The 18,858-nt window shown below is 43.2% G+C and overlaps 1 protein-coding gene across 2 annotated transcripts in view; it reads right to left on the bottom strand.

Moving 5' to 3' along the window:
- Positions 1–18,647, bottom strand: part of METAP1 (methionyl aminopeptidase 1) — a 41,154-nt gene extending 22,507 nt beyond the window's left edge. The window contains exons 1-2 of one of the 2 annotated variants that reach the window (XM_007063015.4): positions 18,413–18,647; positions 719–770 (exon numbers count right to left, since the gene is read on the bottom strand). In XM_007063015.4, the coding sequence (XP_007063077.2) occupies positions 719–770; positions 18,413–18,526 (166 nt within the window). In that variant the 5' untranslated portion in view covers positions 18,527–18,647. The remainder of the gene's footprint in view (positions 1–718; positions 771–18,412) is intronic. The other variant, XM_037896951.1, reaches the window with a different exon arrangement.
- Between the last annotated feature and the right edge of the window lie 211 nt (positions 18,648–18,858).

Here is an 18,858-nt window from a genome sequence, read left to right as displayed (position 1 = left end):
AAATGAGTTCATACAAGGGAAAATTTGCCAGCCTTTTTCTGCGCCAATGCTACCGATAGTGGAACCTGTAGCGTAGGCCAAGTGCATATATTTCTACTACTGTGCCACCCACTAAAAACTCTAAAACCTGGTTTCACAACAGCTGCCACCACTGATAGCGCTAGTGTAAAAAAATGTTACAGAGCTTTTCTGCATACATAAGCACTAAATGTCCAGCACAGCTGTACTCTGATTGGCTGTCTAGGTCATTTCCATTTTAGTATAACCATTCAAACTTTTTTTTTTTTTTTTGGCCTCAGGCATTAAAAATACAAAAAGTCTGGCAATGTCTCAATGCCATAACTTGTTCTCCTTTCTCTGTTCACAGTTTAGCTCTCAGCAATATTTCAGTCACACACGGGTGTGGCATGAATACAAGAGATTTATATGCCACAAGTCTTTAGTTTTACCTAGATCTATAGTAACAGTTTAGAGCCGAAGCTGAATCTCAGATGAGCAGTGCACGCTGCCAGGTACCTCAGAAAAATCCACAGCCATGCTTCCGCATGCATGCACGCACATTAGTGAATATGCAGAGTACACTGTATAACTTAGGCCAGCAGATAGCCCTTATTTTACATTTTGAAACTAGATTGAAGAAAAAAAAAAAAACACTTGCAATAGCATGAATAGTTGATCTTGATATACAAATTCAAGACTGGATAAGGAGCTTACTTACTTGCTTTCTTGTGTAGTAACTTGTGAGTGGCCCAGCTTCCCTTAAAACATTCCTGAAAATGAAAATATAAAAATCACGGTTGTCTGGGACAGAATGTGATCTCCACAAAATGGATGACAAACTATATTTAACAAGGATTCTATTATCTACTTTAGCAAATACTCAAGAAAACTACTTTAACTGCCAGTGTTAAGACTGGAAAATACTGTATTCAACTGGTTTATAATGCAAAAGGGAGAGAACCGAGCCAAACAGCTGCAACCATTCTATTACAGCAAGTTGATTTCCTCTCATCTCCTTGATATTGTCCCAGTATTACTTTTCTGTGTAACCAACCACTATAGTTGCAACAAGGATGATATATCGGGCAGTTCATAGAATCACAGCAGTCAGAGTTGAAAAGGCTCATTCGATCATCCAGTCCACCTCCCTGCCAATGCATGCTTGGTGCTTACCACATTTCCTAGTGTTTCAAGTGGGAGGGGACATGTGCAGGAGAGTTTCTCTAGCATAGGAAGTGATTTGCAAGATGAAAATATTTGGGAACCAGACCTGGGACCACGATGGTCCCCTCCCTGGGTTGTTGGGGCAGGATAATTCCTCTTGTAGCATGCATTCTGCCTGCCTCGGTTAGGGCGCCTCTGTAGGGGCAGCAACAGGGTTCAACTGGCATGATGTGCGCACAGATGAAAAATATATGGGTATATGTGTGCAGGCATGCACTAGACCAGAGGTGGGCAAACTACAGCCCGTGGGCCACATCCGGCCCACAGGACCGTCCTGCCCGGTCCCTGAGCTCCAGACTAGGGAGGCTAGCCCCTGGCCCCTCCCCTGCTGTCCCCCCTTCCACACAGTCTCAGCGCGCTGCGCCGCCAGCGGCCTGGCCTGCCGCTCCTGCCAGGCAGCACAGGCAGCATGGCTGGCTCCAGCATGGTAAGGGGGCGGGGAGTCCCTGGGGGCAGACGGGGAGCAGGGGGCAGTTGGATGGGGCGGAGGTTTGTGGGGGAGGGGCGTGCGGTCAGGAAACGGGGGCTGGATAGGGCATGGGAGTCCCGGGGGGCCTGTCAGGGCTGTGCATAGGGGTTGGGGCAGTCAGGGGACAGGGAGAAAGGGGGTTGGATAGGGGGTGGGGTTCCAGGGGGGCAGTTAGGGAGGGGTCCGGGGGGGGGGGGGTGGTCAGGGGTCAAGGAGCGGCGGGGGTTGGATGGGTCAGGGATTCTGAGGGGGGCAGTCAGGGGGCAGGAAGTGGGAGGGGGGCAGTCAGGGGGCGGGGCCCAGCCTGTTTGGGGGGGGGGGGGGGGCACAGCTTTCCCTACCCGATCCTCCATATAGTTTTGCAACCCCCATGTGGCCCTCGGGCCAAAAAGTTTGCCCACCCCTGCACCAGACAGAGAGAAAAGAAATAGAAAATAGAGAAAAATGAATGGAGATAGTGAGCCTGAATGTAAAGCATGGCAAGAGTGTGTATAAATGGGAGGATGCGTATGGGGAGAAGAGAGAGAGGGAAAATGTGGATGGAAAGAAGAATGAATACAGGACTTCATGGGAATAGGAAAAAGCAAAGGAATGAATCTGCACTGAATGGGCGGGCAGGGTGGTATAGTGAATGGTGGGGAAAGACAGAACGGATAAGAGTTGAAGGAGAGAAACAGAGGATAAGGAAAGGATTTGGGGGCAAGCAATAGATTAAGGTAAAAAACAATGAGGGAAGAAGAGATTAAAATAGAAGGGTGGATGAATAAAGTGCTGAAAAGGAACCTCCTTCAGCCCTCGCTGGCAGGCCAATATATGCCATTTCTAAATGGGACTGGTACTTGGGAGGAAGACAGCAGGAAAGCTGAAAACTAAGTTATTTCCTGTTAGAACTACAGATGGATATCTGTGAGTAGGGAAAGAGGTGGATTTGACAGCAATGGGTTGTGTGTGTGATTTTCTACATGCACACAGGCCTTGTCTCCACTTGCGACAGTATGTGCCCTATATGTAAGCTACATGCCACAGTGAAAAAACAAACTCCCCACACAATGCAGTATGTTATCTACACAAAGTAGTAAAAGGCTCTGGCAGGGGTGGGGAGACAGCGGGTAAAGTTCCTACAGTGGCAAAAGGCTTCAGCAGTGAGGAGCTGCTGGAGCCTTTCCCCGCTGCCTCCTCCTACCAGAGCCTTGCCCCACCACTGGAGCCTTTCAGCGTGGCATGGAAAGGCCCCAGCAGCGGGCAGGCAGTGGGACCCGACATGGCTGAAAGTAGCAGCATAGGCATGGGAGGCACTGCTTGGGTGTGTAGAGAGCCATGTAAAGTATATACCGGGGTGGGCAAACTATGGCCCAGGGGCTGCATCTGGCCCTTCAGACGTTTTAATCCAGCCCTCAAGCTCCTGTCAGGGAGCAGGGTCCAGGGCTTGCCCCATTCCAATGCTCAAGCCAGGGAGCGGGGTTGGGGGCTTGCCCCGCCCCACACATGCTGTGGCTCCACGCAGCTCCAGGAGCACTGGCATGTCCTCCGAATCCTACACATAGGGGCAGCCAGGAGGCTCCACGCACTGCCCCCACCCCAAGCACCGTCTCCATGGCTCCCACTGGCCGGGAACTGCGGCCAAGGGGAGCTGCCTGGCCGCACTTCCATGTAGGAGCCGGGGGGGCGGGGGGGGAGACACATGCTGCTGCTGCTTCCAGGAGCTGCTTGAGGTAAGCACCAACTGGAGCCTGACCTCCTCCCGTGCCCCAACACCCTGCCCCAACACCCCTCGGTCCCAGCCCGGAGCACACTCCTGCACCCCCAACCCCTCATCCCCAGCCCCACCCCAGAGCCCACACCCCCAGCTGGAACTGCACCCCCTCTGCACCCCAAACCCTGCCCCAGCCCAGAGCCCTCTCCCACACCCTGAACTCATTTCTGGCTCCACCCCAGAGCCCACACCCCCAGTCGGAGTCCTCACCCCCTCCTGCACCCCAACCCCCAATTTCGTGAGCATTCTTTGCCCACCATTCAATTTCCATACCCAGATGTGGCCCTAGGGCCAAACAGTTTGCCCACCCCTGGTATATACCCTAAGGTTCTGGCATATTTTTACTCACCTAAGCAGTGCCTCGCTATCTACAATGCTATTCATACCCATGCTCAGGGGCATGCAGTGTACGTACTCTACACTCCACCTTACGTGTAGACATAGTCACACACAACACATGCATGCATCACACATACTGTGCGTATGCATGCATGCATGCATCACACGATACCTTTCAAGTTGTTCATTCAGTCACACTCTGATCAGCTGCCTAAAGAGTATGGTCAGGCTGCCTGACTCTTTCACGCCAGCCCTTGGTGAAAGTCACTGACTTTCTCCACTGTGCTAAGCATCGCATATCTCTAAACAGCAGATATTTAGTCTTTCTCCATATATCTGAAAGCCTAATTACAAATGGTGTTCTATTCTTAGCTCTAAACTTTCTGTTCTTGTAGAAGAAAGTCTAATTCACAAGAAGATTTTTTTGGTTGTATTTAATCACATTAACTGTTTGGAAGAGGGCAATTCCATTGATTTACATCAACAGCTGGAATTTCCGAGAAAAAATAAACACTTTTTTCCTTTATAAGGAAAGCCTAGTGCTACTGATGAATCATCATAATTTTAAATGGCTAGCCATAGCCAGCAATTTATTAAAACCAGTGTGTGCACATACTCAACCCCTGACTACTAAAACAGGTCTGAAAACTACAGGGTGCAATTTAACACTAAAATGAAGACACCCGTCCCTCCTCCCCGAAAAAAAAATAGAGAGAGAGAGAGAGATACCCCCAATTAGCCTCTCTCTTCCTGGGTGGTGAATGTGGGGGCATGAGGGAGGAGACGAGACTATATACATGGACTCACAAATTTTAAACAAGTGTAGCTATCTTTGAAAACAATGACTGGCTTCAATGGGAAAAGTTACTTTTAAAGGGATACAATCAACTTAAAATCTAATCAATTTAAAAAAGTTAAAAGCTATTTCAAGAATCATTTTCTATGAGTCCTTCTGACAATTTTTGTGGTTTACAGTCATGTGAACCTATTTTTTCCAAATGTATTTCTCTCCTCTTTTGCTGTATGAGAGCGCCACATAAAGGGGAAAACTGACTTGTAGAGGAAACAGTGAAAATTACTACATAAATTTACAAAATAAAATTCCAAATTACAAAATAAACTGAAAAACTGTCCTCAGCTCTTGGCTATTGTAATCTTAGATGTAACTTGAAACAGCAGCACAAAAAACAGAACTGTAACTTTAATTTGATCTTGTCCCTTTCAAATTCACACATTTATTTTGGCTTCAGAACACTACAAACAATTACAGTAATTCTGTACCTAGACATGAGCTCAACCTGATGCTCACTAGGAGCAATGTGTTCAACTTACCTTTCTGGATTCAAGTTAACGGACTACAATCAATATTAAATCTGTGGGATTATTTCCCTTTCAGAGAGAGTTTCTGTCAATCGGTCCAACTGGCTTCTCCCTCAGGGAGCCAGCTCAACATCTGCTGATTGAAATGTTGATATAGGTATGCACTGTAGCATTGATGTGCTGCCAACACCATTTTCTGGCACATGGGTACGACAAATGATGGTTAAATGTTATGTTACATGCTCTGTTTACTGATTATATGTAAGAAAAGCTGTAAAACGGACAATTCTACAACATATTCACGGACCTGCTCTTCACAGAGCAAATGTCAGGTTAGATCTTGCTGCAGCCGTCATTCCAGATACTTCTATCTATTATACTTGAATGGTCCCCATTACCATGGTCCCTGAGAACCTCCATCTTTTGTAGATTTAGCATCACAACAAACCTGTGAGGTAGAGAAGCACTAGTATCTCAACTTTACGCAAGAGGAACTGCGGCACGGAGATACTAAGTGTCACACAGGTAGGATGTGGTGGAGCAGAGATTTGAAACTGGGCCACCAGCATCCTAAATACTGGACCATACTTCCTCTCACAATCTTTTCAAGAAACACCCACACCCCCTTTTAAATATTTACAAAATCATTTCTTGCAGTCTGAGACTTGAATTCAATCAAAAAGAACGCAAGTCACAGGAGGGGATTAAGGCTTCACTAGAAATGCTGCAGCTGCACTGTTGCAGCTGTGCCATTTTAGCGCTGTCCTGTAGACACTTACTACAGTGACGCAAGAACCCCTTCCATCGCTGTAGTAAATCCACCTCTCCAAAAGGCCGATGGAAGAATTTTTTCATCAACCTACTGCTGTCTACACGGGGGCTTAGGTCAGCTTAATTATATATATATATTAATTATAAGAACAGCCATACTGCATCAGACCAAAGGTCCATCTAGCCAGTATCCAGTGGCCAATGCCAGGTGCCCCAGAGGGAATGAACAGAACAGGTAATAAAGTGATCCATTTCCTGTTGCCCGTTCCCAGCTTCTGGCAAACAGAGGTTAGGGACCCCAATCCTGCCCATCCTGGCTAATAGCCACTGATGGACCGATCATCAATGAATTTATCTAGTTCTTTTTTGAGCCCTGTTATAGTCTTGGCCTTCACAACAGCCTCTGGCAAGGAGTTCCACAGGCTGACTATGCGTTGTGTGAAGAAATACTTCCCTTTGTTTGTTTTAAACCTGCTGCCTATTAATTTCATTTAGTGACCCCTACTTCCTGTGTTAGGAGGAGGAGTAAATAACACTTCCTTATTTACTTTCTCCATATCAGTCATGATAGAGCTCTATAAAATCATATCCCCCATTAGTCATCTCTTTTCCAAGATGAAAAGTCCCCATCTTATTAATCTCTCCTCACATGGAAGCTGGTCCGTACCCCTAGTCATTTTTGTTGCCCTTTTCTGAACCTTTTCCAATTCCAATACATCTTTTTTGCGATGGGGCGACCACATCTGCACACAGTATTCAAGATGTGGGCGTACCATGGATTTATATAGAGGCAAAAGGATATTTTCTGTCTTATTATCTATCCCTTCCTTGATGATCTCCAACATTCTGTTCACTTTTTGAGTGCCGCTGCACACTGAGTGGATAATTTCAGAGAACTATCCACAATGACTCCGAGATCTCTTTCTTGAGTGGTAACAGCTAATTTAGACCCCATTGTTTTATATGTATAGTTGGGATAATGTTTTCCAATGTGCATTACTTTGCATTTATCAACATTGACTTTCATCAGCCATTTTGTTGCCCAGTCACCCAGTTTTGTGAGATCCTTTTGTAGCTCTTCGCAGTCTGCTTGGGACTATCTTGTGTAGATTTGTATCAAATGCAAATTTCGCCACCTCACTGTTTTACCCCTTTTTCTTGATCATTTATGAATATGTTAAATAGGACCGGGCCCAGTACAGACCCCTGGGGGATACCACTATTTACCTCTCTCCATTCTGAAAATGAACCATTTATTCCTATCCTTTGTTTCCTATCTTTTAACCACTTACCAATCCACGAGAGGATCTTCCGTCTTATCCCATGACATCTTACTTTGCTTAAGAGCATTTGGTGAGGGGCCTTGTCAAAGGCTTTCTGAAAATCTAAATACATTATATCCACTGGATCCCCATTGTCCGCATGCTTGTTGACATCCTCCAAGAATTCTAGTAGATTGGTAAGGCATGATTTCCCTTTACAAAAACCACGTTGACTCTTCCCCCAACAAATTATGTTCATCTATGTATCTGACTATTCTGTTTACTATAGTTTCAACCATTTTGCCCGGTACTGAAGTCAGGCTTATGGGCCTGTAATTGCCGGGATCACCTCTGGAGCCCTTTTTAAAAATTGGCATCACATTAGCTATTCAATCATTTGGTACAGAAGTTGATTTAAACGCTAGGTTACAAACTACAATTAGTAGTTCTGCAATTTCACATTTTGAGTTCCTTCAGAACCCTTGGGTGAATACTATCTGGTTCTCGTGACTTATTACTGTTTAGTTTATCAATTTGTTCGAAAAGCCTCCTCTAATGACACCTCAATCTGCAACCGTTCCTCAGATCTGTCACCTAAAAAGAATGGCTCAGGTTTGGGAATCTCCCTCACATCCTCAGCCATGATGATCAACGGAAAGAATTGATTTAGTTTCTCCGCAATGGCCTTATCATCTTTGAGTGCTCCTTTAGCATCTCGATCACCCAGTGACCCCACTGGTTATTTAGCAGGCTTCCTGCTTCTGATGTACTTTAAAAAAAAAAAAAGTATGCTATTACTTTGAGTCTTTGGCTAACTGTTCTTCAAATTCTTTTTTGGCCTTCCTAATTATATTTTTACACTTCATTTGTCAGAATTTATGCTCCTTTTTATTTTCCTCGCTAGGATTTAACTTCCACTTTTTGAAGGATGCCTTTTTGTCTCTCACTGCTTCTTTCACTTTGTTCTTTAGCCATAGAGGCCCTTTTCTGGTTCTCTTACTATGTTTTTTAATTTGGGGTATTCATTTAAGTTGAGCCTCTATTGTAGCATCTTTAAAAAGTTTCCATGCAGCTTGCAGAGCTTTTACTTTTGGCACTATAACTTTTAATTTCTGTTTAACTAACTTGCTCATTTTTGTGAAGTCCCACTTTCTGAAATTAAATGCTACAGCGTTGGGCTGCTGTAGCGTTTCCCCACCACCAGGATGTTAAATTTAATTTTATTATGGTCACTATTACCAAGAAGTCCAGCTATATTCACCTCTTGGAGCAGATCCTGTGCTCCACTTAGGATTAAATCAAGAATTGCCTTTCCTCTTGTGGGTTCCAAGTAGGGTGACCAAACAGCAAGTGTGAAAAATTGGGAGGGGGGGGGGGGAAGAAATAGGAGCCTATATAAGAAAAAGACCCAAAAATCGGGACCGTCCCTATAAAATCGAGACATCTGGTCACCCTAGTTCCAGGACTAGCTGCTCCAAGAAACAGTCATTTAAGGTGTCAAGAAACTTTATCTCTGCATACTATCCTGAGGTGACATGTACCTAGTCAATATGGGGATAGTTGAAATCCACCATTATTATTCTTATTATTGAGTTTTTTATTTTTATAGCCTCTCTAATCTCCCTGAGCATTTCAGAGTCACTTTCATTATGCTGGTCAGGTGGTTGGTAATATATCCCTACTACTATAGTCTTATTATTAGAGCACGGAATTGCTATACATAAAGATTCTATGGTACAGTTTGGTTCATTTAAGAATTTTACTGCATTTGACAGCTAGGTCGACCTAACTTTCGAGTGTAGGCCAGCCCTACGGCTTAAGAGTGTTTACCAGGAAAATACATCCTACAGCCTGAAGTCACACAATGAGAACAGCCACTGTCAGCTTTTGCCTATATGGCAGAGCTAGCTCTGGCACCTGTATCACAAGGTGCTGTCTTCAGTGCTGCTTTTCAGGGTTTTTAAAATAGTTCATGTACACAAGCAACACTGTTCTATTCCACCAACCATTAAGGAGTTTTGAGCAGTCCCACTGATTTTGATGAAAGCTCTCACAATATGAAGCACTATGCTGAGGAGTAAATGACTGCAGGATCAGGCCTATAGTTGTTCAGAAAGAATCCACTAAAAAGAGGTGTAGATATTCTATTTCTTATTATTGTGGCTGGAGCTGCAGAAGACAGCATTGCTCTCAACCTAAAAACCTGTCAGGTCACACTAGCAACCAAAATGCATGACAAATATGTGACAAAATACAGGACAAATTTGGGTTGTCACATAACAGTGGACAGATATAAAGGTTTTAACTATGAACCTGTTTTAAACAGTGCTGCATCAATTAAATAAAACGATTTAGTAATCAACAAGAAAATTAGAAAAAAAATTCTACCACGTGAAAGCATAAATTCTAATAGGGGTAATCAGCAGGTTTGACCTCTTGGTTCTGAAAGTCCCCAGAAATTGTTATCCTCTTTGTAAGCCAACATTAGAGGGGAACTTTGCACATACTTTGCCAACAGGTTATACAACCAGGGTGGATAAAAATCAATTTAAAAAAAAATTATTTAAATTGGATTTTTTTTTTTGATAAGTTTTTCCGCAAAAAGCATTTTATCTAAAGATAGTTTTAATTAAGATACATTATAGCTCAAAGATATCTCACCATGGAATAGGGATTATAAATTCTAATGCTATAGTATGAGACATTATATTCATGTCATGTTTAAGAAAAGTCCTGTAAATGAGTTCTAATAGTTCATGGATTAGGGACTCAATCTTATGGAGTTCCAGGGGCTTCTGTATAGATTATTTAGGTTGATCTTTCTATCTACCCAATGGGACTCAGTTCTCAGTCTAAAAGATACTATCAGAGATGCTTAGTTTTGCAGTTCTCAAACTGTGGATTTATGTCTTCAGAGATAACAGCAATAAATAAATAAAATAAAATAAGAGGTGAGAAGTAACAGACCTCAACCCTACTGTCCCTCTGCAAATTTGTGTACACAGAGTCAATCCCTTACCTCTCTCTAAAAGGCCAAAGTTCCAAAAAAGTTCAATGAATAGAGGATTTTTTAGAGCGGAATAGATCTGGACAAGGAGAAGAAGTCTAGCGATAAATGTGAGAAGGGAGGGACAGACAGAAGAAACAAACGTGGAACTGTTTGAGCAGCATATTCCAGAAGTCTTGAGGGCTTTCTGAGTGTAGCTTTCATTGATTTGAGATCTACCATACCATTCTCTCACTAGAAGGGAAAACCTATAATGGCAGGAGGCCACAAAAGAGATTCAGTTTGGGAATATTTGAATGAAGTTCCTCTACCTATGGGTAAGACAGGCATGGGTGCAAAATGCAAACAGTGCAACAAAGAAATGCAAGGCCTTGTTGCCCGAATGAAACAACATCATGAGAAGTGTTCCTTCTCGGGAGGAAGCCGCGTTGAAGATGATGAAAGGAACGTGTCTGAACATGCAGGATCTTCAGGTTGGTACCCTTTTTTATTTCCTACTTCTTTCTTAAGGACTGCCTGTCTTCCTTCTGGACTATTCTTGAATTCTCATGTTTGAGAAAAAAATATAGTTGTTACTCTGTGGTACTATCATTTTAGATGGAGTTGTGATAAAAAATAAATAGCTGAAATAGGCAGATCTTCCTTTTACAATTTCACCTTTAAAGTAGTACTGAGTGTCAGTGAATGCAATGAGTAATACTAAATGAGCAGTACGATAATAATAATTAAATAACTGCATTGACTTATTTGTTTAGGAGAATCCATCCTCAACATACAGGATTCTGAAGACTATCCACCTTCAAGATCACCATCATTTTCTACAGTTTTGGAGTTATCTGCCAATGATAGTGTTTCAGTCACATCATGTATGTCACATAGCAAAAAGAAAAAACCTCCATCGTCCAGAAACAACTATAGATAAGCTTGTGATAAGAACCAGCAGATTACAGAAAGAGGTAAGTGATGAAAAAATTGCCCAGTTTGTTTATGCAACAAACTCTCCTTTCCATATGTTTGAGAACCCACACTTTATTAACATGGTTCAGTCATTAAGACCAGGATATAATCCACCTAACAGAGCAGATATCGCAGGCAAACTGCTGGATAAAGTGTATGAATGAGAAATTGAGCAGTGTGCAAAAGGTCTAGAGGGTGAAATTGTTAACCTGAGTCTTGATGGGTGGAGCAACGTCAATATGATCCTGTTGTATGTGCTTGTGTGACAACAGAAGAAGGGTACGTCTTCCTTACAGAAAGAATTGATACATCAGGAAATGCACACACAGCAAAATACTTACAAGAAATAGCAGTAAAAGCCATAGCAAACTGTGGGGAAAAAAATTCAAATGTCTACCACGCAGCTTGGTCGCAGACAATGCTTCAAATGTATCCAAGATGAGAAGAAATTATTTAGAAGAGAGTCCCAAGCTAATAACATATGGTTGCAGTGCTCTCATTTGATGCACCTCCTAACCAAAGACTTCAGTGTTCCAGAAATCAAGGCTAATGTTATTGAAATTGCAAAATACTTCCATAACAACCCATTTGCAGCAGCTGCTCTGAAAAAAGTGGGCGGAACCAAGCTAACTCTCCCACAAGACATGCGACAGAACTCAATAGTGGACTGTTTTAAGCACTCTCTCAAACCTGGCCTAATCTGATGACAGTTTGTGACTGAAATCATGAACACATAGATGGCACTGTCACAGCCAAAGTTGTCAACATTGGGCTTAAAAGAAATGTTGAACACATGCTGAGTACCCTGAAGCCCATTTCTGTAGCTTTGAACAAAATGCAGGGAAATAGCTGTCTTATTGCTGATGCTGTTGAAATTTGGAAGGAACTGAGTGAGATCTTAAAATGAGAATATGCAATGACAGAGTTAAATTACAAGCATTAAAAAAGCAAATGGGACAAGCACTATCTCCAGCTCATTTTCTTGCAAATATTCTCAATACGCGGTACCAGGGTCAAACCTTAACTGCTGAAGAAAAGGAGTTGGCTATGACATGGACATCCAGCAATCATCCCTCCATAATGCCAACTATAATAAACTTCAGAGCTAAGGGTGAATCATTCAAGAAATATATGTTTGCTGATGATGTTTTAAAGAAAGCAAGTCACTTAAGCACTTGGAGCTGCAGACGCCAATATTTTAAGTTTCTCAAGTTGACCTGGCTGACATAATTAAAAAAATTAATCAATCAACTATTTCATTTAACTATTTTAGTAAAACCATTTTAACAAAAACAAACCTGATTTTAAGAAACTTGAATGTTTAACTAAATTCAAAAATTCATATGCTTGTTATGTTAAAGTATTATATGTTTGCTGTTGAAGAAAAAAAATCCAGCATACATAACGTTGTTGTTTTAGTTAAATAAAACAATGTAAATGTCTGTCTGGTGATGTTCTCCTCCTAATACAGCTTAGTAAGAAAATCCTCCAAATATTAATTAATCTGTTGAATTGGAGATCGTTCACCTCCCAATGACTTCATAAATATCTGCTTCAATTACCTTTGGCAAATGAAATAACCAAACAATCATTCATTTTCTGATATAGCTGTAAAACTAATCTGAAAAGTTTTCAAAATGAATCACTTTAAAAATGTATAGTGTGTACCTTAAAAATGAAACCTACATATATCTCTGAGTTGTGAAGAATATGTATTAAGGTTATAACAACCAACAAGAATGCACTTCTGTAGAAATCCATGATTAAATCAAGTCTTCCTGACTCGTGATTTAAATCAATTTGATTTAAAATCAAATCCACCCTGCAACTACTTAAATATTGCAGATCAGGAATCCTAGGATCTAACCCAGCCTCGGAGAGGCAGGTACAAGTGTGGTGTAGTAGCTATCACTAAATAATCTAATCACATATATTTAGCACATCAATTCAATCTGAAAGGCATTGCGGCTAGTAGCTAAGACTTGGATATACCGTATAGCCCCAGGTTCTATTCCCAACTCTGCTTGAGGTGACTTGTGCAACCTTGTCAAGGAACTGGCCCCGAAATGTATAGTCCATTTTACTATACCAATACAGTAGTCCAACAGTTAAGCTGCACATTCCATTTTAAAACCCGATTTAAGCTGCGCACAATATTCAAAAATTGCCTACAGGACTCATTGCAAAACTGGGGAGGGTTGAAGGTATTTAAGCCAGCTTTTAGTTACATGAATATGAACCAAAAACTTTTTTAAATGCACAAATGTGAGAATGAACTTTTTTAAAAAACACAACATAAAACAGTTTAGCCTTAAAATTTCATACTCTTAAATACATAGTCCTCATACGGTCACAGAATTATAGAAACGTAGGGCTGAAAGGGACCTTAAGAAGTCAACCTGAAGCAGGATTAAGTACACCTAGACCATCCCTGCTAGATTGTTGTCAAACCTGTTCTTAAAACTCTCCAATGATGAGAATTCAACAACCTCCCAAGACAATTCATACGGAGTGTGAGCTTTTAAAAGTTTGAAAACTTTTGGTTTTGAAATAAAATGTGATAAATTAGGAGAATCACAGGGAATTTAGCTGAATATGTAGTAGCTGAATTTCATATGGTTTTTAAATCTAAGTAGTGCTGAGCCTGACCATTACTTAGAAGAAAAGGAGGACTTGTGGCACCTTAGAGACTAACAAATTTATTTGAGCATAAGCTTTCGTGAGCTACAGCTCACTTCAACGGATGCATCCGATGAAGTGAGCTGTAGCTCACGAAAGCTTATGCTCAAATAAGCTTGTTAGTCTCTAAGGTGCCACAAGTCCCCTTTTTCTTTTCACGGATACAGACTAACACGGCTGCTACTCTGAAACCCATTACTTAGAAGGAAGATCTCCACAGGAATAAGAAGTCTATGGAATGTGTGTACTCTCTGTGCATTTATTATTCACATACCTTAAAACTGCATTTCTCAAATGCAGCCTCCATGGCCGCATGCAGCCACCAGAATTTTTTCTTGCAGCGCAGCCTTCTGGGTGGTGACAGGGGCGGGGGGGGCAAAGCAGCAGCCCCTCCCCTCTGGAGCCACAAACACCGGAGGAACAGACAGCCGGTGTGAGTTCCCCACCTTCCTGGAGGTTGTGGATCTCAGGCTTCCGGCTTCAACCCTGGGTGACGGGCAGCAGGCTCAGGCCACGCGGTGGCTGGCGAGCCATGGGCTCCAGGCTTTGGCTGTGCAGCCATGTGTTCCATCCCACAGCTGCTGGGCTTCAGGCTCACCACCCCCACTCATCGTCCCTGGCCCCCACTGCCACACCCTGCCCCTCACCCATCCACCCCATCACCCCTGGCCCTCACTGCCTCCCTACGTACATCCCCATCCAAGGCTTAATTTGTCTCCCAGCTGATTAAATCTGCTGTGAAAAGTGATATTCGTATGTTTGTAAACATCACTTTTCACTGCCCCCCAGCCAGCCAACAAGTCTGGTGCTGTAAATAGTGATATTAACAAACCTATAGATATCACTTGTCACAGAAGCAGACTTACTAGCTAGCAAGTCTAAAAAAAATGCGCAACCAAAAAAGCAAAAAACAAACAAAACAACAACAAAGACAAGAACATGCAAAACACCTTGTGTTTCTATTCTGGTTAGGTCCAGTAAAGAATAGAGATAACTATTCATTATTATTAAGTCTGCAAATAAAAAAAAAACCCATCCTACATAAATAAATTACTATGATTTGGACATATATGTGCCTACTTTTCCCTACAGTTAATTAAGTATTTTAAGAAAAATTTCCATGGCAGCCACCAGTAAGAGTTGAAGGCCGCACTCTGTGGCCACCAAAAAATTTGTTGCGAGAACCCCTGCCTTAAAGAGGCCTTTGCTACTACTACTAGAAAAAACAGATCCTGCTTCAGCTCCATGTATCAACCTCCTGATCTGGGGTACCGAGACACCTGTTTCAATTTGCTACTGGGAAGGATTAATCACAAATAAGGATAATCATTCTTCAGACAAAGAGTAAAAATGCTTTGTACTTTTCTAGCACCTTTCATTTGAATATCTCAAAATGCTTTATAACTATGTTAACCCTCACAATAACCTTGTGAAAAATTAATGAATACGTACCTTGTCTTTACCCACCATTAAAATGAAGCAACTTTTGGGGTAGAACAGAGTAGCTGGGTAACAAAACAGATGGATATTACCCAACAGTTAGGACAAGAAGCGAAGAGGAATACCATATTCAACTGAAACTGAAAGATTAATTTTAGATAGACTAAATGGGCCTAAGACCATGAAACAAAATTCAAGAGAGGGTCAGACAAATTCAGAGTAACCATTTGTAGGGCAAATTTCTAAAACCTCCTCTCTCTGAGAATGAAAGGAGAAATAACTTCATTTACAAGAAAAGTGATCTTTACCAGGGCAAGGAGAAATGAAGATGACTACAGTCCTCTAGGGATCTCGCCATCCAGATATTATTTCCTTGAAAGTACACTTCAATACTATGACTTTGGGCACTATAGAAAACACTAAAGAGATTAAATGTTTAATTTCCTCACTACTCTGCATTTAAACACTCAGCTTTAATATTGCATAAATTTAACTGTTTGAATTGAATTATATATTACTACTTATATTTTTAGACATTTTCCACAGTGGGCAGTTCTATAAATCAGTACATGCATTTCTATATGAGGACACACGGAATATCCTCTCCAGCCTATGCCAAGAGCAAACAAACTAGTAATCAGGAACAATTTTGGAGTGTGAAAATATGCACTGAATATGAATGGATTCAGGATCTTCCTAAGGAATTTATTGTTTTCTCTGAAACTTTAGGCCTGAATTTTTCACACCCCTGAGTGATTTACTTAAGCCCACCTAACACTGGGTGCAATGGAAGAACTCCTCCATTGACCTAACTACATCCACACAGGGAGATGGATTAACTACAGCAACAGGAAAACACCTTTAATTGCTGTAGGAAGCATCTGCATTACAGAACTACAGCGGCATAGCAATACCTGTGCCTCTGTAGCTCCTTGCAAGATTTCCTGACTTTTAATAACACCTAGGTTTTTTATACTGTTTTTCATCCATAGTGCTCAAAGCACTATTCAAAGGAGGTGAATGTCATTACCCACATTTTACTAATGGGGAAACTGAGGCACAGAGCAGTGAAGTGACTTGCCTAAGGGTTATCCAGCCATTCAGGTGCAGAGCCAAGAACAGAAGCCAGGTCTCCCAAGTCCCAGTCCGGTGCTCTATCCATTAGGTCACATGGCTTTTCTGTGTCACGTGATTAGAAAATAAGCTGCTGCACTATAATTTTGAGTTATTTTCCTTATATCTTACAACAGTACTTGGTATTCCAGTAGAAAAGTAGAAAATAAGAATCCCTTTACCTCTACAGACATTCTGCAGATTGGAGAGAGAGTGAAAAAACCCTGCAGATACTGCTAGAATTTCTCCACAGACTTTTATTGAATGGCTGCTCACTTACAATACATTGTATTCACCAAGCAGTATCTATATACATACCGAAAATAAATCTGTATCGCCTGTTTTGCATAGGGCAGCAGGTTACAATGGGTAGAGACCATGGAGCCAATCCCACAAATCCTCTATACGCAAAACCCTCATAGGAGCAAGAGAATCAGAAATACCATTCCAAATCAGACCAGTGGTACATCTAGTCTAGCATCTGTCTCTGACAAGGGACAGAACCAGATGCTTCAGAAGATGATGCAGGATTCTATAGCAATAAATATGCAATAACCTACCTATTTGGGAAGTTTCTTCCCAACTCCAAGCAGTTAAAACTTGGCTTATACCCTGAAGCAGGAGGATTCATGTGCCTTATAAATAAATGTATCAATCCTATTTTTCTTATCATCAATGATACTTTTGACAATTAATTGCACCCGTTAATTATGCACCAAAATATCACTATTTGTTCACTGAGGTCAATGGGCAAGAATTAAACTGTTTGTTTTACTGTTTATTTTACATTTTTCTAACTTAGAAAAATATTACAACTGTAGTAGTAACTGAGGCCTGTCAGGTTTGCTTAAAAAAAAAAAACAGAGGTGATTAACCAACCCTGAATTATAGTTGTTTTACCTTAAATCTGCAAATCCTATAACATATTTTCCAAGAGCTTGTTTAATTAATGTACCCAGAAAAACAGAAAAGCCATATTTTCAAAGCAGTAAGTCCATGTTACCCTAGGCACAGAAACATTTTTAAAGCAATTTGATTTTCGGGTTCCATTTTAAAGTATAAGCACATACTTTTAAAGAGGATACCACAAATGTGAGACATGGAGAAAAAACTCTTTCATGCTACAATTACTCTGGCTACACAAAATTGGAATATTACACACATATATGGGGCAATAGAGGCAGATTTACACAGATAAAATCCAGTCCACAACATCTAACTTCCTACACAATAACAATGTGATTTCTGTGAAAATAAAAGCAAACACTACCCCATCTCCCATTGACATGCCTCATTCCCTTCTTTCTGAAATGCACTGTGAATCTGACAGAGCAAGCTGAACTGCAAATTAACTTGTAGTTTATTAAGTCCAGCAAAAGCGGATTGGGGGAGAAGGAAACAGATGACAGAGCTGAAAAGAGATGTAGGTTGGTGAAGTGTAATAGTGAAAGACACAAAAGGAGAACTGTTTCAGCATTTCCACATGCTTGCATCCAGCCCAGAAGCATGGCCCCGAGTAAAGTACCTTCCTACAGGGTCTAATTTTCTGGTGTGAACTTTCCTCTAGGGTCCAAGTACAATCTTTCCCGCACTTCGCCTCTGCAAACGGAACACATCCTCCAGCCCAAGCCTATAAAAACCAAGCGTGTGTTTCTGCCTGTCCACTGCAAACGCGGATCTCGGGGCGAAAGGGGGCAAAGTTGGAAGCCGCGCGGCGCGGATCAGAGGCCCATCTGCTCCTCACTCTCTCCCCGAGCCACACACCTGCCCCCTCTCCCCACCTGAAAGCGCCTGCTCACTGCAACCAAAAAAAAAAATCACAGGACTTCGCAGCCACACGAAAACTACGGCCAGCGCCGGAGCAGCGCAGGGAGATGCCGGGGGTCCCGGCTCAGAGCGGGCTCCTCGCCCCCCAGCGCCGAGAGCCGCGGAGAAGTCGCAGCGGCAGCAGCAGCGGCGGGAGCCTGGCGGGGCTGTCCGGACAGGAAGCAGAGCCCTGACTGCCGCCGCCGCCGCGTGAGCCCGGGCGGGCGGGCAGCTGGCGCCCCCCGGGGCAGAGGCCCCCGGCCGGGGCTTACCTGGGAGCAGAAGTAGGAGCCCTGGATGCCCAGCTTGATGCAGGTTGGGCACTGCAGCTTGGCCTCGTGGCTGCACCCAGCCGTTTCGCACACCCGGGTCTCCACGGCCGCCATGCTGCCGCGGCCCCAGGAGCGACTCAGCAACCGGGAGGGAGGAGCCGGCGGGGGCCTCTGAGTGAAACGGGGGCGGAGCCCCAGCCGCGCCGGCGCCGGCGCCTCCCCTCGCCTCTCACGTCGGGCCGGGCTGCGGCGGGCCTGGGCCGCGCGCGGGCAAGCGGCTCAGGCTCGGGCGCGGGTCTGGCGCCCTGCCAGAGGGGCCGGCGGCGCTCAGGGGCCCGCGCAGCGCCCCCACCCCGCCCCCCGAAAGGCCCCCAGCCCTGCCTGTGCTCCCCGCGCCTCTGAGCGGCCAGGCCGGGTCAGAGCGGCAGCGCCGAGCCCCGCCCGCT

Source organism: Chelonia mydas, chromosome 4 (assembly GCF_015237465.2).
Source record: "Chelonia mydas isolate rCheMyd1 chromosome 4, rCheMyd1.pri.v2, whole genome shotgun sequence".
Lineage (NCBI taxonomy): Eukaryota > Metazoa > Chordata > Testudines > Cheloniidae > Chelonia > Chelonia mydas.
This window is presented reverse-complemented; position numbering and strand designations above follow the sequence as displayed.